This window comes from Capricornis sumatraensis, chromosome 2 (genome assembly GCF_032405125.1).
Source record: "Capricornis sumatraensis isolate serow.1 chromosome 2, serow.2, whole genome shotgun sequence".
Lineage (NCBI taxonomy): Eukaryota > Metazoa > Chordata > Mammalia > Artiodactyla > Bovidae > Capricornis > Capricornis sumatraensis.
The window spans coordinates 147406300-147430183 of record NC_091070.1 but is presented as its reverse complement, the minus strand read 5'-3'; the positions used below and the strand labels follow the sequence as shown (position 1 = coordinate 147430183).

The 23884-nt window shown below is 38.1% G+C and overlaps 1 protein-coding gene across 2 annotated transcripts in view; it reads right to left on the bottom strand.

Moving 5' to 3' along the window:
- Nucleotides 1–6035: 6035 nt before the first annotated feature.
- The window catches only part of DPYD (dihydropyrimidine dehydrogenase), a 933909-nt gene continuing 916060 nt past the window's right edge, over nt 6036–23884 (bottom strand). For both annotated transcript variants that reach the window (XM_068962754.1, XM_068962760.1), the window contains exons 22-23: nt 10677–10817; nt 6036–7498 (exon numbers count right to left, since the gene is read on the bottom strand). In XM_068962754.1, coding sequence (XP_068818855.1) covers nt 7328–7498; nt 10677–10817 — 312 coding nt within the window. In that variant the 3' untranslated portion in view covers nt 6036–7327. The remainder of the gene's footprint in view (nt 7499–10676; nt 10818–23884) is intronic.

Genomic DNA, 23884 nt, shown 5'->3' with positions numbered 1-23884 from the left:
GCTATTATCTTCATATTACAGATGAGGAAATTGAGGTTCAGTGGTACAGTTAAAGTATCCAAGTTCATGCACTTGGCAAGCACCAGATTTAGGTTCTAATAACGTGTGTAAGATGAAAAATGTTTTTCATATTTGTAGGAAGGTTTGAGAGGTGCGAATGAAAATGGGGAACAAGGACTGTAGGCTGTGTAGTGAGGGGAGCTCAGTATTAGATTTAAATATGGACTTTGCCCTCTTCAATGTATGGTCTTAGGTAAATTGCATTAAACCTTTGAGCCTTGGTTTTTCATCTATGAAATGGGGCTAATAACCTTTAATCTGATTAGATTACTATATGCTTAAATGAGACGTTTTATTTACATTTCAATTTTGGTTTGCTGCTGTTGTTTGGTTGATAGAGTTTTATTTATTTTTTTAATATAAGTATTTTAATTGGAGGTTAATTACTTTACAATATTTTATTGATTTTGCCATACATCAACATGAATCCGCCACAGGTGTTCCCCATCCTGAACCCCCTCTCCCTCCTCCCTCCCCGTACCATCCCTCTGGGTCATCCCAGTGCACCAGCCCCAAGCATCCATATCATGCATTGAACCTGGACTGGAGATTCATTTCATATGATACTATATATGTTTCAGTGCCATTCTCCCAAATCATCCCACCCTCTCCCTCTCCCACAGAGTCCAAGAGACTGTTCTATACATCTGTGTCTATTTTGCTGTCTCGCACACAGGGTTATCATTACCGTCTTTCTAAATTCCATATATATGTGTTAGTATACTGTACTGGTGTTTTTCTTTCTGGCATACTTCACTCTGTATAATAGGCTCCAGTTTCATTCACCTCATTAAAACTGATTCAAATGTATTCTTTTTAATGGCTGAGTAATACTCCATTGTGTATATGTACCACCGCTTTCTTATCCATTCATTTGCTGATGGACATCTAGGTTGCTTCCATGTCCTGGCTATTATAAACAGTGCTGCGATGAACATTGGGGTACACATGTCTCTTTCAATTCTGGTTTCCTCGGTGTGTATGCCCAGCAGGCAGTTCTAGTTCCAGTTTTTTCAGGAATATCCACACTGTTCTCCATAGTGGCTGTACTAGTTTGCATTCCCACCAACAGTGTAGGAGGGTTCCTTTTTCTCCACACCCTCTCCAGCATTTATTGCTTGTAGACTTTTGGATCGCAGCCATTCTGACTGGCATGAAATGGTACATCATTGTGGTTTTGATTTGCATTTCTCTGATAATGAGTGATGGTGAGCATCTTTTCATGTGTTTGTTAGCCATCTGTATGTCTTCTTTGGAGAAAGGTCTGTTTAGTTCTTTGGCCCATTGTTTGATTGGGTCATTTATTTTTCTGGAATTGAGCTGCAGGAGTTGCTTGTATATTTTTGAGATTAGTTGGTTGTCAGTTGCTTCATTTGCTATTATTTTCTCCCATTCTGAAGGCTGTCTTTTCACCTTGCTTAGAGTTTCCTTTGTTGTGCAGAAGCTTTTAATTTTAGGTAGGTCCCATTTGTTTATTTTTGCTTTTATTTCCAATATTCTGGGAGGTGGGTCATAGAGGATCCTGCTGTGATTTATGTCAGCGAGTGTTTTGCCTATGTTCTCCTCTAGGAGTTTTATGGTTTCTGGTCTTACGTTTAGATCTTTAATTCATTTTGAGTTTATTTTTGTGTATGGTGTTAGAAAGTGTTCTAGTTTCATTCTTTTACAGGTGGTTGACCAGTTTTCCCAGCATCACTTGTTAAAGAGATTGTCTTTTCTCCATTGTATATTCTTGCCTCCTTTGTCAAAGATAAGGTGTCCATAGGTGCATGGATTTATCTCTGGGCTTTCTATTTTGTTCCATTGATCTATATTTCTGTCTTTGTGCCAGTCCCATACTGTCTTGATGACTGTGGCTTTGTAGTAGAGCCTAAAGTCAGGCAGGTTGATTACTCCAGTTTCATTCTTCTTTCTCAGAAATACATGCACAAGAAACAAAAGAGACCATAGCAGAAATCAACAAAGCCAAAAACTGGCCCTTTGAAAGGATAAATAAAATTGACCAACCATTATCCAGACTCATCAAGAAACAAAGGGAGAAAAATCAAATCAATAAAATTAGAAATGAAAATGGAGAGATCACAACAGACAACACAGAAATACAAGGGATCATAAGAGACTACTATCAACAATTATATGCCAATAAAATGGACAACGTGGAAGAAATGGACAAATTCTTAGAAAAGTACAACTTACCAAAACTGAACCAGGAAGAAATAGAAAACCTTAACAGACCCATCACAAGCACGGAAATTGAAACTGTAATCAGAAATCTTCCAGCAAACAAAAGCCCAGGTGCAGCTGGCTTCACAGCTGAATTCTACCAAAAATTTAGAGAACAACTAACACCTATCCTACTCAAACTCTTCCAGAAAATTGCAGAGGAAGGTAAACTTCCAAACTCATTCTATGAGGCCACCATCACCCTAATACCAAAACCTGACAAAGATGCCACAAAAAAAGAAAACTACAGGCCAATATCACTGATGAACATAGATGCAAAAATCCTTAACACAATTCTAGCAATCAGAATCCAACAGCACATTAGAAAGATCATACATCATGGCCAAGTGGGCTTTATCCCAGGGATGCAATGATTCTTCAATATCCACAAATCAATCAATGTAATACACCACATTAACAAATTGAAAAATAAAAGCCATATGATTATCTCAATAGATGCAGAGAAAGCCTTTGACAAAATTCAACATCCATTTATGATAAAAACTCTCCAGAAAGCAGGAGTAGAAGGAACATAACTCAACATAATAAAAGCTATATATGACAAACCCACAGCAAACATTATCCTCAATGGTGAAAAATCGAAAGCATTTCCCCTAAAGTCAGGAACAAGACAAGGGTGCCCACTTTCACTGCTACTATTCAACATAGTTTTGGGAGTTTTGTCCACAGCAATCAGAGCAGAAGAAGAAATAAAACGAATCCAAATTGGAAAAGAAGAAGTAAAACTCTCACTGTTTGCAGATGATATGATCCTCTACATAGAAAACCTAAAGACTCCACCAGAAAATTACTAGAGCTAATCAATGAATATAGTAAAGTTGCAGGATATAAAATCAACACACAGAAATCCCTTGCATTCCTATACACTAATAATGAGAAAATAGAGAAATTAAGGAAACAATTCCATTTACTATTGCAATGAAAAGAATAAAATACTTAGGAATATATCTACCTAAAGAAACTAAAGACTTATATATAGAAAACTATAAAACACTGGTGAAAGAAATCAAAGAGGACACTAATAGATGAAGAAACATGCCATGTTCATGGATTGGAAGAATCAATATAGTGAAAATGAGTATACTACCCAAAGCAATCTATAGATTCAATGCAATCCCTATCAAGCTACCAACGATATTTTTCAGAGAGCTAGAACAAATAATTTCACAATTTGTATGGAAATACAAAAAACCTCAAATAGCCAAAGCAATCTTGAGGTTGATAGAGTTTTAAAACAATGGTAAAAGAACTTCCTCTGCATTAAATGTGTGGCATATAAAGAATTGTCTAGTCTACTTTCTACTTTTGCTTTCCAATTTCCTATGATGAACAGAACATCTTTTTTTGTTGTTAGTTCTAGCAGGTTTCATAGGACTTCATAGAACTGATCAACTTCAGCTTCTTTGGCGTTAGTGGTAGGGCATAGACTTGGATTCCTGTAATATTGAATTGTTTGCCTTGGAAACACATTTTGGATTCTTCTGTTGACTATGAGGGCTACTCTATTTGTTCTAAGGGATTCTTGCCCACAGTAGTAAATATAATGATCATCTGAATTAAATTCGCCCATTCTCATCCATGTCCACTTTAGTTCACTGATTCCTACCATGTCAATGGTCAATCTTGCCATCTCCTGCTTGACCACATCCAATTTACCTTGATTCATGGACCTAACATTACAGGTTCCTATGCAATATTTTTCTTTACAGCACTGGAATTTACTTTAACCACCAGATACACCCAGAACTGAGCATTGCTTCCGATTAGGTCTAGCCACTTCGTTCTTTCTGGAGCTATTAGTAATTGCTCTCTACTCTTCCCTGTAGCATATTGGACACCTTTTGACCGAGGGGGCTCATCTTCCAGGGTCATATCTTTTTGCTTTTTCATACTGTTTTTTGGATTCTTTTGGCAAGAATATTAGTGTGAATTGCCATTTCCTTCTCCATTTCCTCCTCAGGTTTTGTCAGAATTCTTCACTATGACTCATCTGTTGGGGTGGCTCTGCCTGGCATGGCTCATAGCTCCACTGAATTTTGAAAGCCCCTTCACCACAATAAAGCTGTGATCCATGAAGGGGATGTAAACAATATTTACAGGTGACTTTTTTGTTAATATACAAGTCAACAAGAATTTTTAAGTTATTTTATTGCAATGACAGTCTCTCACATGAGTAATACAAGATAGACCTTTGATGGATCCTCAGACAATATTAAGCAGATCTTAGTAACTGTCATTTTATTATTGAAATTATGTATAGATTATAAAGTATAACCTGATTATATGAGCTCCAGTATAAACATATTTTTAGGTGAACAGATGTTAAAAATTTGATGAACTCATTATTGACAAGGGAACCAGTAAGATTTACAACTTGTTCTAGTATAAACATTTTAATTTCAAAATAATAACACATAAGAGAAGAGACAGAAGATGATTTGTATTCAAGACATATCTTTATTTTCTAAATTGTTTCATTATAGGATGCTTTTAGGTAAGTAAAAATAATTGCTTATTCAGTGAGTTGTTTAATTAACCTGTAGTATTATTTTTTTTTCCTCACAATAACCTTGGGAATTAGAAACTGTTTTAATGCCAGTTTTCAAGATTAGACTTTTGAGGTTGGTTGTCTGAGGTAACAGGTAATTAAGTGACAGACAGATATCAAACTCCAGAAACTGTAGTTATCTTCCAACTTTGGCTAAAGCTCAGTTATGTAAGGGACATATATTTGGAATAGTAATGGGGGTGTCTTAGCAGGAGATTATTATATTCCATTTTAATGGTGGTGGTTTAGTTGCCAAGTCATGTCTGACTCTTGCGACCCCATGGACTGTGGCCTGCCAAGCTCCTCTGTCCATGGGGTTCTCGAGGCAAGAACACTGGAATGGGTTGCCATTTCCTTCTCCAGGGGATCTTCCCCACCTAGGGATCAAACCCAGGTCTCTGGGTTGTATGCAGATTCTTTATCAGCTAAGCCATAAGGAAAGCTCAAGAATACTGGAGTGGGTAGCTGATCCCTTCCCAAGGAATTGAAACTGGATCTCCAGCATTGCAGACAGATTCTTTACCAACTAAGATACAATGAGACTGCATTTAATTTGTTAACACATGAAAGGATCTGGAGGTTTTTGTGATGGTGGAGAAATATGATGGGACAATCACGTTGGCAAGTAAAGTAGCATAACACCCGAAAAAGTGAGCAGGGATGTCAGATGACCCATTAGGAAGTTATTACAAGAGCTGGACAATACATGTTAGAGGAATGAACTATGGCAGTTTCTATGATTTAAAGCTGGGGAAAGCCTTGGGGAATGTTTTAGGAGTAAAATTATTGGACATGGTAAAGGACTGGATGAAAACAGGGAAGACAAAAAGTAGGAGAAGTAATTATTTTGACTTTTGAAATTGAGTTTAAAATGCTTTAAATACAGCAAGTGGTCAGATACATAGATAGAAGTCCAACTTGGAGGTATAGATGTTAACATCATCTGTACAGAAGGGGTGATCAATCAGCGTAGAGGAGTGGGAAGAAGTCTCAAGGACACCTTCATTAGATCTGAACTAACTTTATTATATGTATTACTGAATGTGAATGGAATTTACAACAGAGTTAACCCCAAACTACTCTACCTCAAAATCTAAATGGTTGACATAAGATTGTATTTGCAAAAGAGATAGCAAATGACCACGTTATTTAAAATGCTTTATAAAATTTTATTTAATATTATTTGATCATACAGATTTTGTGGTAAATGTGCATTTCTAAAAGTGCATAATCAAACATTCATTTTTTTCTTGATATGCATTTTTAAAAAAATCTTTAATTCTTACATGTGTTCCCAAACATGAACCCCCCTCCCTTTGTCATAGAAAGGTGCTATGGATGATTACATGAAGATTTACTACTTACGGATTCATATTAAAATATGCCACAAAGAAGAGATAAACAAGTTTATAAGATGCTATTGGCTGATTTTGAAAATAGAGGAATATAAAAATATTATTTGGTAGTAACAGAAAATACCATTTCTTTTTTAAATACTTTCAAAATTCAACATGAACATTAAAATAAAGAGTTGGTAAAGTGGTATCACCCATATAATATATATTACCCATACTGTATTTCTCATTCTTGAATAATGAAGCACATGACCCCACTTCTGTATAATCTGTGCTGTGTTCAAACATTAATTGCTGGGATCATGAAGGTGACTATATTAGAAGCAGATAGAACAGATCTGTGCATAGCAAGAGTGGCTTTAACCAGAGTTCCATCCTAATGTCTTATTTTGTTAGGAACATAGTTTAAATATTTAAAGAAGAATGTCATGTTGATTCATTGGTAGCATTTGGACACTCATCTCAGGCCTGAGTGGTGAATAGCATAGCTTGATACAAATGGTTACTGAACACTCTCAGTTTCAGTACCCAGTTACTTCAGTGAAGAGACCTTAAGGAAAGTTTCCCAAAATCTCATTGGCTTTCTTTTCCTACCACAGTAAATAATTATTTGACTTCATCTGAGCTTTATGGAGCTAATTGCTTTTGCTTAGAAATAGAGTTAAAATTAAATGTAATTTTTAATTATGAAATGCTTCCTTGGAAACATTTGTTGTAAGTTAAATTGTACTTTGTTCTAAAATACTTAATTTCCCTTACAATTAGAAATCAAAGACAGAACTCAGCATAGGGCAATTTGAAAAGTGTAGCATTAATTGCTACAAAAAAAAGTTAATTTTTTCATAATGGACAACTGATGGTGAACATCCAATTAACTGCTATATAGTTATATTGAACAATTCTGCTCAGAAAAGAATTATTCTATTTTATGACCATTAATTGAATGATCACTGGAAGCAGACATTTTTAAAATTTAGAAATTTCTTTAGAAATAATCTTTTTTTTTAATTTAGAAATTATATGTTTGAATTTAGAAAAAGCTGAGCATAATGATCACAATTGAAAAGATCAGCATAAGTAGGTGACCTCGAAGTTCACTGCAACTGTTTCACAAATCACCTTAACACACAGGATTCACAGCCAAGGGCAAGCCTCTCTTTGGTTCGTAAGGTGTTGTCCTGGAAACCATTTTGATGCAGTCGATAATAGGGCAGACGGAGAGACACAGGGTACAGCCTGTACAAGTGTCAGTAATGGTGGGCAGGTGGGTTTCAGGATCAAACTGGATAGCCTGCAAACAGAAATAAAGAGTTTTGCTGTCACTGCCCACAAAGGGCAAGAACGTCCCTATTTTAGCATCAACGTTTTTCTCCACTGCAGGAGAGCTGCACTTGGAGACAGCTACGCCCAGACTGTGGTGCAGCTATAGCAACAGTTGAGCTGCTAGAGAAGAGGGGGTAAAAAAAGACAGGAAAAAAAAATCTTTTTAAATTAGAAACACGATGTTTAAAATTTCTTAGAGGTATTTTTCTTGCTTTGTGCGAGGAAAATATTTCATAACATAGTAACTCTCTAGTTTCCTGCATTGTGAGCAGAGTGTGGGTCCTGCCAGTCTGACCATGACCTGGTGGGTCAGCTGTGGGCAGGGTGCTTCCACACCTTTTCACACTCCTGGTTCTTGACAGTGGAGAAGTGTCACTGTCAGATGAGGCAATGAATGCACTTGTTTGGGTTTTATATTATGGGTATAGTGCTTACAGAAAGTCAATAGAAAAAAAAAATTAGCTTAAGAGCCAGCTTTCAGGTTTGAGGGTTTCCAAGCTGATTCTGGGCATTCCTCCACCACCAAGGGGAAAAGCACTGAAAGACAGGAGCCTGGACACCTGGCTTCTGGTCCTGGCCCGACACTCTTCGGCTTGGAGAACCAGGATAAAGATTTCAGTTCTCAAACTGCTCAGGATTTTGAGAAACTCAATAATTTATTCCTTTCTCCCTGCTTCTCTCTCATCTTTCCCTCCTTCCTTTCTTTTAACATGATTTAATTTATAATATGGTGTAGCAATTGAACAACAACAATCTGTAAAATGCAATGAAAATACCTACTGTGAAATTTACAATTGAGATTTTTATTTAAAGTCATGATGACTGTTTGCCTGTTATGGAAACAACAGACAAGAATTTCCATCTAGGAAAGATTTCAGGGCAGCTACACGGCAGGCAGAGAGGACTTGAGGACTCATCGAGAAGTCTCTCTTGCAGAACAAGTCAATGTTTTTACTCAGACTGGGTGCTAATTTGGAGGGATGAGTGAGGGGGCTGAGAAAAATTACGAGGGTCAGTAAGCCCCCACCTCACCCCAGATACTCCTGGAGGTCAAAATCTTACATTTTCAAATAACTACTGAGTTCTGATTTTTTTTTTCCTGTGTCATATACAACATGTTATAAAATCCAACTAAAGTATTTGTTATGTTTAAGAATTTCCCTCCCTCAAATAAGGTTCCTTGCAACTTAATTTTTTTCTCTTTTATGAACATAACAAATTAAAATGATCTCAGAGTAAATTATGTCAGAGTGCTTAATATTTTTAAAAAATTCTGAGCTTTAAGGAAACAACCATATATCCGAACAAGTACTGTAGCTATGACAAACCATTAAGAAATTTGGTCTAACCAAATTGCTGCCATGTTTTGTAAAACAACATCTCAGATGACTGTTTAAATGAGTAAAAGCTATTCTCTTCCTTATGTACCCTTTTATAAACAGAAATCCAAGAAACAATTGATGAAAATAAAATAATACTTACAGCTTAAAAATTTTACACTTTGAAATTTTGCAAACATGTAAAACTTCACATTTCTTTGAAGATTTTGATTTTCTATTTTTTATCTTTGAGAGACAGAAGAGCCAAAGGAAGGCTTTTAAAAATCTTTTTGAATGCATACCTGCAATCTCCCCCCTCACTAATAAGATTATTTTTGCTGAAGTTTTGCCAAGGCTACAATTCCAAGGTGGGAGTCATGACCTCTAAAATTTAAGATGTTAGAACTCTGGTGCTGTGATTTTAGTGTTAGAACTTCCTGACTTATCTCTGTTTGGTTAATGAGAGGAAAGATGAAATGAAAATGAATATGATATGATTCGTACTTTCAAAATAACTGCTAGAGATGTTTTCAGCTGTAGAAAAAGAGTAAATACAATGGGTAAAAATTGGGTATGGAACTGTTAAATTAAGCAGGAAGAGGTTTTATAAAAATGAAACTTATGTCTGTCATACCTCTATTAGGTGGTCAGAAGAATACATAAAATCATATCACAAGCAAATAGGGCCTTTCTCCAAGATAAATAAGGTAAATGAAATATAGTTTTTTTTTTAAAAATGGGCCATTTTATCTATCTTGAAAATTCATTAATCATCTTAAAGGGATCTTATTTTTACTTTATTATACTTCTTTATAGTGTGAAATATTTAATGAAAACAATATTATTCTGTAGTTCTTAACCTACAGCTGAATGTCCACTTTTTTCCTCATTGTTCCATGGCAGACTCTCAGCTGAGGGCTCAGCGACTGGGAAGAAGCTTTGGGCTCACTTTATGCAGTAGGAACACAACTTGTTCAGCTTTTCCAGCTACAGAAGAATTTCAGGTCCCAACCAGCACAACTAGTTGGTGGTAAAATGCTTTTTCTTTCTAACTGTAGTAAAAGCCCAATCGACACTGAATGGAAGAGCACTGAAGGAAGCCAGTTCTTTCAGGATCATGGAAATAAGTGGTGGTTCTTCTCCCTTCTTTCTCCTTTAAGGTATGATGCTTCCTTACGGCCACAATTGTGTGAATTGTCTGAATTTTTCCTTCCAATGTTATGAGTGATGAAATGACACTAAAACAATACTGTGCATTGAATGGTGGCATCAGTCATATGAGTTATTAGCTTCCTTTAAAAAAAAATCACTAGAAAAATGGTATGGATGAACCTGTTTGCATGGCATGAAGAGAGATGCAGATGTAGAAAACACAGGTGTGGACAAGCGGTGAGCGGAAAGAGGAGGTGAATGAATTGGGAGAATGGGATTGACATATCTGTACTACCACGTGTTAAACAGAGAGCTAGTGGGACCCTACTCTACAGTTCAGGGAGTTCAGCTCAGTGCTCTCTGGTGACCTAGATGGGTGGGACAAGGGAGGTGTGAGCAAGGTCCATGAGGGAGGGGATATACGTTCATATAAACTGATCCACTTTGTTGTAGAACAAAAATTAACCCAACATTGTAAAGCAACTGTTACTCCAATTATAAAGGAAAATCACCACTGTGCTATGAATGCGAGAGGATGGAAAGCTATGTCACTGCTGAGAAGCGACGTTTGGCATGTCTGGTCTGAATCCCACACTTCACAACAAAAGATGCTTTTTGCTACAAAAGCCAGAAGAAACATGCCTCACAGCATCCTAACAATAGCATGATTCTTACCTGGTAGCCAGAGTCATTACAGGTCATGTAGCATTTGCCACAGTTGATACACATCTCTTCATCAATCACAGCCACAACCTGCTCTATGTTGCTCAATTCACCGTATGTTCCAAGGTACTGCAGAGCTTTTCCAATCACATCCTAAAAGATAGGCGCCGGATTACTTACAGGGCTCATTTTAAAACATTACTGTGTTATGACTAATATCAGTCCAAATCTCCCTGTTTTTATAGAATGTTGCATTATCTAACTTAGAAGATTTTAGATATTGTAGCTCTCATGGATATACTTTTTGTAATTGTAGCTTACATACTTCTGTCTCCTGAAAGATGGATCCTCTCTATATATTTAGCTTAGAAACACAAGACTTAATTCATTGCATTCAACAGGTTTTCCACAAATGATCTAAATCAATGTTTCTGTGGGCAGGAGAAATGACACATTTTCAATGGTTGTGGCTTCCTTTTCCTCAGGTTTGGACTCTAAATGATCCAAGTAATGAGGAGCAACAAAGGGAAATGCATTGATACTAGAAAACGTTCGATTGTTAGGAATGAGAATAAAAACGTGAACACTATGCATTTATAGCATGGCATTTGAAGTCTCAATTCAGTTCAAAAAAATGCTTTGATGGCATACCCACCTGTCATGTTTTGAAGAGTTATTTCATTATTTAAAAATTCTAATTTATGTTAATTAATTAGGTTAATCTAGTAGCTAAATAAGATGCTTTTTACTATTAAAGAACTAGGATTTTCTTCATTCACTGTTGAAGATTCTTCATGCCGTTATACATCTTTGTTCTTCATATTAATTGGAAGTGTGCTTAATATGTGAAGCACAGAAGATGTTTCATCAACAATAAGAAACACTTTGTTTCATAAAGCAAAACAAGAGAATGTAACAATGTTTGTCAAATTAGTATGCTGTCAAGATTTTCTGCTTCTGTTTTTAACTTTTAACAAGACAATCTTTTGTTTGAATTCAAGGTCCATGTTCAAGGAGGTTTCACTCTTATTTAAAGCCATCTTCTGATATTCTCTTTGATATTTTATTTCTTGCTCTTCTTTTTATGACCTTGGTTACCCTTTTTAACTTTTTTTTTTTCCTGTTTCCACTCTAAATGACAATATGCTCATGACTTTGAGCTTTCAAACTGAAACAAAGTTTACATTATTATCTACTGTTTAATGGTATAGCTCTCAAGGAATAAGAAGATCAGAAACGTACTATCTTTTACTATTTTCTTTTCAGGGTGCTGAAGATACAATTTCAACAATCTCACTGTCTGTTTGTAGGGAGCTGCCTGGGGTCCAAATAAATATCTCCGTCCTGAGTTTCTCTCACAAACTCAAGATCTTTATCAGTGGCATGATGAACACCATTCCTAGAATCTGGTACAACAAACTCACCACTCACTGAACTTTTCATCAACATCACAAAATTGGATCTTCCTTCTGATTTCCTTAGTCATAGAAACACTGTTAAGATTTCTTCGATCACCAAGGCTTGAAATTTCAGAGTTGCATTTTACTTCTATTTCTCCCTACTCCAATATCTCAATGGTTGCCAAGTCTTCTGAGTTCTGGATTTGCAAAATCTTTCGAATATTCTTTCCATGTCCACTATAGTCTTTAACCACTATTAATTAATTTCCCATTACTTCTAAGGTAGTTACAAGAGCCTACACAGTAAGTCTCATCATTATATTCTCCCTTTCCCACCCTATCTGATGCAGTGTTGTCGTCTTAATCTGTGCTGTATAGCACAAGCTAAATTTCCCACTACCTTACTAAAAAAAAATAAATCTACTGAATTAAATACAGTTTCACATTTAAGTCTAGCATTTAAGGCTTTCACTGGCATGCCTTTTTTGGTCTGATTTCTCACTTGCAAACACCATGTGCTTTAGCTATACTGGACACATGTCCTGTAGTGAACACACTTATCAATCAACTCTTCTGGAACCTAATTTTATCTTGGGTCCTCTGTCCAGAATACTCTTCCTTCCCTTTTTTATTTTGAAAAATCTTGTCCATCCTTCAGAGACAGCTGACACACCACTACTCCAAGAATATTTCCTCAAGCTTTCCTTCTTTTCTAACCAAGAAAGGGGTGATCTCTCTTTTCCTCTTTCTCTTTTTCTTAATCTCCTACCTCTTTCCTTCCTACACACCCACAATGGCTCATAGTATTTTATCTATTATGTGGAACTAATGATTATAGATTACTTTGAGTTCTTACCATGTATTGGGCCAGTGCCATAATTTTAAAACATTTTCTCACTTAAATTTCACATATATTATAGAGGATGAGGTGCCTAACATTTAAGGTATAAGAGTAAGTAAATGAAAAAGCAGGCATTCAGACTAGTGCTGCCTAATTTCAAAGTCTATGATTGTAAGCACTCTGTTATGCTGACTTACCTGTTACTTCTCTGGTTAGCAAATTCTGCTTCACCGTACACATATTTCTATATTTGCTTCCTATATGCAGTATTTTACTAGGCTTTATTCATCTCTGTGTCACATGTGGTATATCTTGCTCCTGAGATCACTGAAATCTAATGGGTACTTGAATATTTGTTAAAATAAGTGCATCTTTCATTTCTTTATATATTAAATATATGGCAAAATATTAGGCTAAAATATTAGTTTTATTACACCTAAAATATTAGTTTATGGGCCTAAAGCTATTTGTCAATTTATTAATTTTTTTTAAATATGAGGTTCACAAAACGATTTGAGTACTTTTTAAAAATCATTTTTTATGGGAGGATAATTGCTTTACAAGATTGTGTTCAGTTCAGTTGCTCAGTCATGTCCAACTCTTTGTAACCCCATGGACTGCAGCAAGCCAGGCTTCCCTGTTCATCACCAACTCCCAGAGCTTACTCAAACTCATGTCCATTGCATCAGTGATGCCATCCAACCATTTCATCCTCTGCCGTCCCCTTCTCCTCCCGCCTTCAACCTTTCCCAGCATCAGGGTCTTTTCCAATGAGTTAGTTTTTCACATCAGGTGGCCAAAGTATTGGAGTTTTAGCTTTAGCATCAGTCCTTCCAATGAATGTTCAGGAGTGATTTCCTTTAGGATGTACTGGTATGATCTCTTTGCTGTCCAACAGACTCTCAAGAGTCTTCTCCAACATCACAGTTCAAAAGCATCGATTCTTCTGCGCTCAGCTTTCTTTATAGTCCAATTCTCACATCCAAACATGACTACTGGAAAAACCATAGCGTTGACTAGATAGACCTTTGCTTTTTAATATGCTGTCTAGGTTTGTCATAGGTTTTCTCTGAAGGAGCAAGCATCTTTTAAATTTCATGGCTGCTGTCACCATCTGCAGTGATTTTGGAGCCCCTGCAAAATAAAGTCTCTCACTGTTTCCACGTCTATTTGCCATGAAGTGATGGCACCAGATGCCATGATCTTCGTTTTCTGAATGTTGAGTTTAAGCCAACTTTTTCACTCTCCTCAAGAGGCATACAGATTTCTTAGGAGGTGGGTAAGGTGGTCTGGTATTCCTGTCTCTTGAAGAATTTTCCACAGTTTGTTGTGATCCACACAGTCAAAGGCTTTGGCATAGTCAATAAATTAGAAGTAGATGTTTTTCTGGAACTCTCACTTTTTTGATGATCCACCTGAAATGCCTCTTGAGAAACCTATATGCAGGTCAGGAAGCAACAGTTAGAACTCCACATGGAACCACAGGCTGGTTCCAAATAGGAAAAGGAGTATGTCAAGGCTGTATATTGTCACCCTGCTTATTTAACTTATATGCAGAATACATCATGAGAAATGCTGGGCTGGAAGAAGCACAAGCTGGAATCAAGATTGCCGGGAGAAATATCAATAACCTCAGATATGCAGATGACATCACCCTATGGCAGAAAGTGAAGAGGAACTAAAATCCCTCTTGATGAAAGTGAAAGAAGAGCGAAAGAGTTGGCTTAGAGCTTAACATTCAGAAAACGAAGATCATGGCATCTGGTCCCATCACTTCATGGGAAATAGATGGGGAAATACTGGAAACAGTGTCAGACTTCATTTTTCTGGGCTCGAAAATCACTGCAGATGGTGACTGCAGCCATGAAATTACTCCTTGGAAGGAGTTATGACCAACCTAGATAGCATATTCAAAAGGAGAGACATTACTTTGTCAACAAAGGTTCATCTAGTCAAGACTATGGTTTTTCCTGTGGTCATACATGGATGTGAGAGTTGGACTGTGAAGAAGGCTGAGCACTGAAGAATTGATGCATTTGAACTGTGGTGTTGGAGAAGACTCTTGAGAGACCCCTGGACTGCAAGGAGATCCAACCAGTCCATTCTAAAGGAGATTGTTCCTGGGTGTTCTTTGGAAGGAATGATGCTAAAGCTGAAACTCCAATACTTTGGCCACCTCATGCAAAGAGTTGACTCATTGGAAAAGACTCTGATGCTGGGAGGGATTGAGGGCAGGAGGAGAAGGGGACAACAGAGGATGAGATGGCTGGATGGCATCACCGACTCAATGGACCTGAGTCTGAGTGAACTCCGGCAGTTGGTGATGGATAGGGAGGCCTGGCGTGCTGTGATTCATGGGGTCGCAAAGAGTCAGACACGATTGAGCAAGTGAACTGAACTGAACGGATGTTGGCTATTTGATTAACAATATTATGTTGGTTTCTGCCATACATCAACATGAATCAGCCACAGCTATACATGTGTCCCCTCCCTCCTGAAGTCCCCCCTGCCCCGGCCGCTGCCATTTCCTACCCTATGCCACCCCTCTAGGTTGTCCCAGAACACTCAGCTGAGTTCACTGTGTCACACAGCAAATTCCCACTTGCAATCTATTTTCCACATGATAATGTATATGTTTCCATGCTATCCTTTCAATTCTTCCCACCATCTCCTTCCCCCACTGTGTCTACAAGTCTGTTCTCTATTTCTGGGGAGAGGTTAAAGCATCTGCCTCCAATGTGGGAGACCAGGGTTTGATCCCTGGGTCGGGAAGATCCCCTGGAGAAGGAAACAGTAACCCACTCCAGTACTCTTGCCTGGAGAATCCCATGGACGGAGAAAATTGGTTGGCTACAGTCCACGGGGTTGCAAAGAGTCGGACATGACTGAGCAACTTCACTACACTATACTTTACTGCTACCCTGAAAATAGGTTCATCAACATCATCTTTCCAGATTTCATACACATGCATTAATATACAACATTTGTCTTTTGCTTTCTTCTTCACTCTGTATAATGGGTCTATGTTCATCTACCTCATTAGAACTGACTCGAATGTATTCTTTTTTATAGCTGAGTCCTTGGAAGAAAAGTTATGACCAACCTAGATAGCATATTGAAAAGCAGAGACATTACTTTGTCGACTAAGTTCCATCTAGTCAAGGCTATGGTTTTTCCTGTGGTCATGTATGGATGTGAGAGTTGGACTGTGAAGAAGGCTGAGTGCCGAAGAATTGATGCTTTTGAGCTGTGGTGCTGGAGAAGACTCTTGAGAGTCCCTTGGACTGCAAGGAGATCCAACCAATCCATTCTGAAGGAGATCAGCCCTGAGATTTCTTTAGAAGGAATGATGTTAAAGCTGAAACTCCAGTACTGTGGCCATCTCATGCAAAGAGTTGACTCATTGGAAAATACTCTGATGCTGGGAGAGATTGGGGGCAAGAGGAGAAGGGGACGACAGAGGATGAGATGGCTGGATGGCATCACTTACTCAATGGACGTGAGTCTAAGTGAACTCCGGGAGTTGGTGATGGACAGGAGGCCTGGTGTGCTGCAATTCATGGGGTCGCAAAGAGTCGGACACGACTGAGCGACTCAACTGAACTGAACTGAATATTCTATTGTATTGATGTACTGCGATTTCTGTAGCCATTCATCTGTCAATGGACATCTAGGTTGCTTCCATATCCTAGCTGTTGTAAAAAGTGCTGCAACAAACATTGGGGTCCTTATGTCTCTTTCAATTCTGGTTTTCTCAGGGTATTTGCCCAGAAGTGGGATTGTTGGGTCATATGATAGATTTTTTCCTATCTTCTTAATGAATCTTGAATACTTCTTTAAAAACAAAATAATCATAGTCAAAGAATCTGGGTATGTTTAATATTTTCTGATACTATTTTAAGTCAGTAAATGGATGAGGTTCTTCTATGACTGTAAAAGACAATATGTGATAGAAAATAAGTTTTTCAGTCTAGTAAACAACCCAGTCAAAATGGTTGCTTCACTGTATTAGAGCATGACTTGACTGAAATAATCAGTAAATATTCAAAAGATGATTAAATAGGAAACTCCCTAGACAGCAATCCAGCCTATAAGGTTTATTCCAAAGAAACAATGCATATTTCTAAGAAATGTTATGGTAGGAAGAAAATTCACATTCTGTATATATCAAATACGTTTTTTTGCACTTTATTGGAGAATTGTTCTTGTCATTTATTAAAACGCCATTTTTTAAATGTGAAACTAAATAAAACAAAGACTTTGGAGCCTCTAAAGTTATTAACACATGGTGTTAAATTCAGTCATTTGCAGTGATCTGATGAACCTCGAGTACATCACACAGAGTGAAGCAAGTCAGAAAGAGAAAGAAAAAGAATGTATATTAATGCATACATATGGAACCCAGGAAAACAGTAACTGATGAAACTATTTGCAGGGCAGAAGCAGAGATGCACACATAGAGAACCGACATGTGGGTACAGCGGGGGAGGAGAGGGTGGGATAAACTGAGAGGGCAGCTCTGGCATACACACATTTGTGTTCGTGCAGTCACTCAGTCATGTCCAACTCTTTGTGACCCCCTCAACCATAGCCTGCCAAGCTCTTTTGCCCATGGAATTTTCCAGGCATGAATACTGGAGCAGATGGCTATTTCCACTCCAGGGCATCTTCTCAAGCTAGGGATTGAACCTACATCTCCTGTGTCTCCTGCATTTGGCAGGTGGATTCATTACGACTGAACACCTGGGAAGCCTATATCCACACTACCATGTGTAAAATAGATAGCTGGTGGGAAGTTGCCATATAGCAGAGTGAGCTACGCTCAGTGCTCTGTGACAACCTAAGGGGTAGGATAAGGGAGTGGAGAGGAGGCTCAAGAGGGAGGCATATATACATACTTATAGCTGATTCACAGTGTGGTACAGCAGAAACCAACACAACATTGTAAAGCAATTATTTCCTAATTAAAAAGAAATCACCTCTCTTTCATCATAGTTCTTAAGAAAATTATATATATCTTTTAATCTAAAAAATGATACAAGAATGACAACTATTTTAAATTATTTTGGAAAGAGCATAAAACAAATGAATTATCATTCTATGCGGTGGAAAATGTGGACGTTTGTTTAAAATCGAAGCTTCCATGTAGTACTGTCAGCTTACGAAAACCCTTGAGTCCACATTCTGGAATTTGGAGTTTGCTGAAAGGTTCATATAATCAGTGAAGCACATATGGCTAGTCTAGTCCCTGTTGGGCACACATCTGTGGAGATTAGGGAAACTACATTCATTATTACAAGTAAGGCATGGCTATACAAAGGTCATGTGATATGCTATAGTAATCCCTGATTAGTGGAAAAGTTTGGTAAAACATCTGCTTGCAATGCAGGAGACCAGAGTTTGATACCTAGGTTGGGAAGATCCCCTGGAGCAGGGAATGGCAACCCACTCCAGTACTCTGGCCTGGAAAATCCCATGGACAGAGGAGCCTGGTAGACTACATTCCATGGGGTCGCAAAGAGTCGGACACAACTGAGCGACTTCACTTATGTATGAATGTGTGTGTGGGAAAAAGTGATGCTAAAGTATAGATGATACATTTGATTTAAATATCTGTTCCCAAAATTAATGTTGGGAAAGAGTACAGAATTCTAGAATCACATCTTTTTCAATTAATTATTTGTTTGGGATAATCAAAAGAATTTTGTAAAAACAGATCAGTCAATATTTCTGTTTAATACAAACTTTAGGATCGAAGAATGAAGAACTAGAGGACCCCCATCTCATCTATCCGAAACAGCCAATATTTAAATTATTTGACAGAGGTGTTTAATTACTTTACTATTTCCTTTTCTCTACTGTTACCAATGTCACAAATTCTTATTTTTTATATCAGGTTCACTGCTTGCTTAATTATCCTATCAAAATAGGAAATGAGATAATTTGGGTTGTTTCTACTGAATTTATGCTGACACTTAATAATCTCTCCTTTAACTAATGTTCTCAAATCAAAAGTTCAATGATCCTTAATGAAGCTTTTCTACTTCTATCTTTTCCTCACTCTCCTTGCCACATCCACTTTTTTCTTTTCTAAAAAACCTGGTGTGTTCCTGCTCAGCCACTCATCATGTCCAACTCTTTGCTATCCAATGGACTATAGGCTGCCAGGCTCCTCTGTCCATAGAATTTTCCAGGCAAGAATACTGGAGTGGGTTGCTGTTTTCTTCTCCAGTGGATCTTCCCAACCCAGGGATGGAACCCACATCTTCTGCATTGGCAAGTGGATTCTTGACCACTGGGAAGAATGTGGGAAGCCCAAGAGAACCCAGAGCACCATTTATTTTTCAGCAGTGTGATAGAGCAATATCATACAAAAATACTCTCGAAAATATTGCATACAATTTATTTTTGATATCTTATATAATGTCCTCTGAGGAAGGAGATAAGGAGGGTGACTGCACAATTAGAGAAAGAGGTCTAAATTCTTTAAATTTAGAGTTTAAATTCAGTTGAACTCTGATAACAGGACTCAGGATGAATAAGGTGAACTGGGAGGGCAGAGACAAAGCATGATGGTTAGTGGAGAAGGTGAGAGAAGCAAGCAAACCAAGAGATGGGATAGAAACTAATGGAGTGTTAGTCACTCAGTTGTGTCCAACTCTTTGTGATCCCATGGACTGTAGCCTGCCAAGATCCTCTGTCCATGGGATTCTCCAGATAAGAACACTGGAGTGGGTTGCCATTCCCTTTTCCAGGTGATCTTCCTGACCCAGGAATTGATCCCAGGTCTCCTGTATTGCAGGCACATTCATTACTATCTGAGCCACTAGGGAAGCCCAGAAGCTAATGAAGATCTGGGAAATGAAGTGGGTGAGGTGAGAGGGTAGAGTGGGAGATAGACAAATGGGTATGATTTAGGTGTGGTGAAGGTTGGTTCAGTACAGATTTGTGGCCCTGATCACTGTATTCTTTTTATGTGGGTTGGTTCAGGCTTTAAAGTAGCAAGTTCTTGCCAGACACTTTATATTTAAATGCATTTAATGAGGCTAAATATAATGTGTTTTTACTGTATCCTTACCTTATTCAATTCTTGAATATTTTTTCCCTGTTCTTTTCGGTTCTGAGAGCATTCTTTATGGGGATGCTAGACAGATACACTTTCACTTTTCACTTTCATGCACTGGAGAAAGAAATGGCAGCTCACTCCAGTGTTCTTGCCTGGAGAATCCCAGGGATGGCGGAGCTTGGTGGGCTGCCGTCTATGGGGTCGCACAGAGTCGGACACAACTGAAGCGACTTAGCAGCAGCAGCAGCAGCAGCAGCAGACAGATAATAGGAATTGAACAGTTCTGATTGTAAATTAATTATATACCATCTATTCAAAGTAATAGGTGTTTCCTCTTTCCCTTTTTTTAAAAAAAAATTAACAAAGTACATTCTACAATGTTCAAGTTAGAGCTCTGACTACAGGATTGTTTTCTATTGTTGTTTCTGAATTTCCTGAAAGTAGATTCACTTAAGGTGGCATACTTGTACATTTTACCTCAGACTTCCTTTATATGGCCTAATGAACTCTAAGATGATATAGAATGGTTACTTTTCTTCAAGATTCTTTTAGCTGCCATTTTCCACAAACAGATTTTTATAAAGAGCCAGAAATAAGCCAGTGCAGTAAGTCCCTCATTGCTTCTTTCTCTTTTGTGAGATTAAATTTCCAACAAGGCAATTCAATAATTTTTCCGATGTTTTGCCTTTAGTGGAGAGGGACTTTCATCTGAAGTCTATAAAGGCTTACATTGCTGCTCTATCTTGCCCGTCCGTATTAACCATCTGGTTACGAGATCTCTGATGTAATCCCAGGATAACACTTCTGCTCTCCTTTCATACTCTCCTGCAGCTGCTTCCTCCATGCTTTACCTTCAGGTATGTGGATTTCCATGCATGTGCACATCTTTTTGACATATATTGCTTCTCCTCTAGCCCTTTGATTAGACCTATTTATTTCAAACAAGATACACCTTTCCATCATCATATTCCAGTCAAGAATCACATTTCAAAATATCCTCACAAGACTTAAGAGATGATTTTTTTTACCAAAAATTCTTTTCGTGTGTTTTAAAGTTCTGTTTGACAATTTTCCATCTCTTACTTGTCAGTATACAGACAACTGAGAATGTGAATACCTCCTGCCCATTTCTCTGGTATCTTCTGAAAATTGCTGGGGAAGTCCTCCAGTATTTTTCTTGCTCTGCCATCCCTTTTATGCTTCATAGTATATAATATGGCCTTACAGTTTTCTCTGAGTACTTTTCTCCTTCCCCTCACAACTCAGTTGAAATAATAAACCACTCGATCAGGCTGACTGGTCTCCTGCCCACAGTCTTGCCAGTCTTATGAGATGCAGTCCATCTCTTACTAGAAGCAGCAGGAAGAAGAGATGAAAACATCACTAGTGCCCCCTAAACCATTCATTTTCCTTCGCAGAAATTCAAAGATGTTAGAGATACATTCCTGACTTCATAAAGAGAATGAGAATTCATTCTCATATATATCAACAGAAGTGGGAAGCATTCGGAGAACTTTATAAGTCTTGGCAGAATCTCAGATCTCTGTTATACGCTGCCTGGGAATAAAGCACGTTTCTTATTTAGCAGGGCCAAATATGCACACTGTCACTTCAGTTTTCTTCAGCCAAGAGACAAAACTGCCTCCTGTTTGGCTTCTTTTCTCTAGCACAGGTGACCCTGTGGAATGTCAGGAGCTTCTTCAGAAGGTCCTGGTTCATCTTTGAGAAGACTTTTATCTATTGCTGGAGGCCAGCTCTCTTTTGCTTACTTTATCTCATTCTTCCCCTTCAGTCTTCCAATACTGATTTGGATTACCCTCCTCTTCCTCAGAATCCTTTTCTTTCAATTTCTTTCACAAAAGTGAAAGCCGCACCGTATGGCAATATGTACAATAAAGGCTGTGTCACGATGAAGTGGAAGCCAAGATGTAGGGTTGGTAAAGAGGAAACTGACTGGATGCTAGGCAGACTCTAGTGAAAGTGAAGTCGCTCAGTCATGTCCGACTTTTGAGACCCCATGGACTGCAGTCTACCAGGCTCCTCTGTACATGGGATTTTCCAGGTAAGAGTGCTGGAGTGGGCTGCCATTTCTTTCTCTAGGGGATTGTCCCAATCCAGGGATTGAACCTGGGTCTCCCACACTGCAGACAGGCACTTTACCATCTGAGCCACCAGGGAAGCCCAGCTGACTCTAGGGCCCTAGACTATTCCTTGCTGTAGGACTGACAGTCTCTGAGACCAGTTTTTAGCTTCCAAGGATGCAAGGAGAACCTGGACACCATGTTGGCTAGCAAAGACCTCTAGCTCTTAGGGACCCCTTAGTCACTGTGTACCACTGTGTAACTCTTCGTGCTCCAGCTGAAATTCTTAGAAGTGTAATCAGTACATCCCCTTGCCCTTCCATGTTATATTAAGACCAATGGAGAAAACTGGGTTATTTTCCTCATTACTACCTCTTAGTTTGGTCCTTTCTATAAATCTTATTGAACAAAAGAATGAGTTGTATTGGATTTAAGATCTCATGGCTGCAAATTATTTCACGTATGTATTAATACTATGCTTGGCCAACATATTCTTATGCTTAAAATGCCATCTTCCTTTTTTTTTTTCCCTCCCTTTCATGAGAGACAGTAGAAGATCGTGATTAAGGGCTCAAATTCTAGAGCCAGATTTTGGAATCAAATCTTAGTTTTGACATCTTTCTAGCTGTGTGACCTTAGATAAGTTATTTAACCTCTCTGTTTATTAATTACTTAATCAGTAAACTAGGGAAAATATGGGTACCTGATAGGGCTATAGTGAGGCTTAAATGAGTTAATTCACAGGCATGCAGAACAGTGCCTGAAACCTCATAAGTACTCAATAAATATTAGCTTTTATTATTAATTCTCTGCTTAATTAACACTAATTTATTAAACTCCATGTTAAATATCACCATCTCTGTGAAGCTTTCCACAATTACCCGAGGCAGAACTAATCCCTTTCACTCCTCTCTGTTCCCAGAGCATTTTGTACACATTTGAATGAACTGTAAATAATTTTTAACATGTGTCTTTCTCCCTTGTTAGATTATGAGCTCCACAAAGATAGATATCTTTCTTTTTAAAATTCATGTTGTATTCCCAGTTTCTAGCACAATTCCTGGATTGCAGTGAGTGCATAATAAATATACGTTAGCACTACATCTCCTCCGAGATCAGGAAAATTGTGGTGTCTTGGACTGTGTACCTTGTATGTCTCTGGAAATAGATCCAGTCCTTAGCACACTGCCAGTCACATAGCAAATACCCAATAAATATTTACTGAGTGACTGATATTGAAACTGCCTACCTCTGTAGCAGCAGACCATTACTTCTTATCTGAGGTATTTGAAAGAAAAAGAACAAAAGTTGAGATCTATTGAGCATGGCTTGCTTAGAAATAATATTGTCACACTCATAACCAGGGAAGATGGGGGTAGATTAGAAACTTGAATGCATGACTGAAAAACTTGTTCAGACAAGAGGGGCTTAGTTAACTTTGTGGGGCACTGGGGCCCTCTTTATAGCAGATGGGGAATAATATACTGTGCTAGCTGAGAGGATAAACAAAGCATTGTCATGGAGTTTAAACTATTGAACAGAGGAATCTATAAAGAGGCCAGCAGAGGAGAGAACAAACAAGCTAAAATAAACAGATGGGTGGACAGAAAAAATATTAAGCATGAAAACAGATAACCCAGAGCCTCAGGAAAAAGGGAAGAATGAAAAATGGTTATGTCAAGCATGGAAGAAACTGTACAGAAAACATGGAAGTAATGATGAAGCAGCAGAGGGAAGAGCGTAGTGTGCCGGGGTAAGTGTGCTGCAGTGAGACAGTAAAAGCACGGGCAAGCGGTGTCTGGTTCACATGCAGAGATAAAATGACTCTTAAA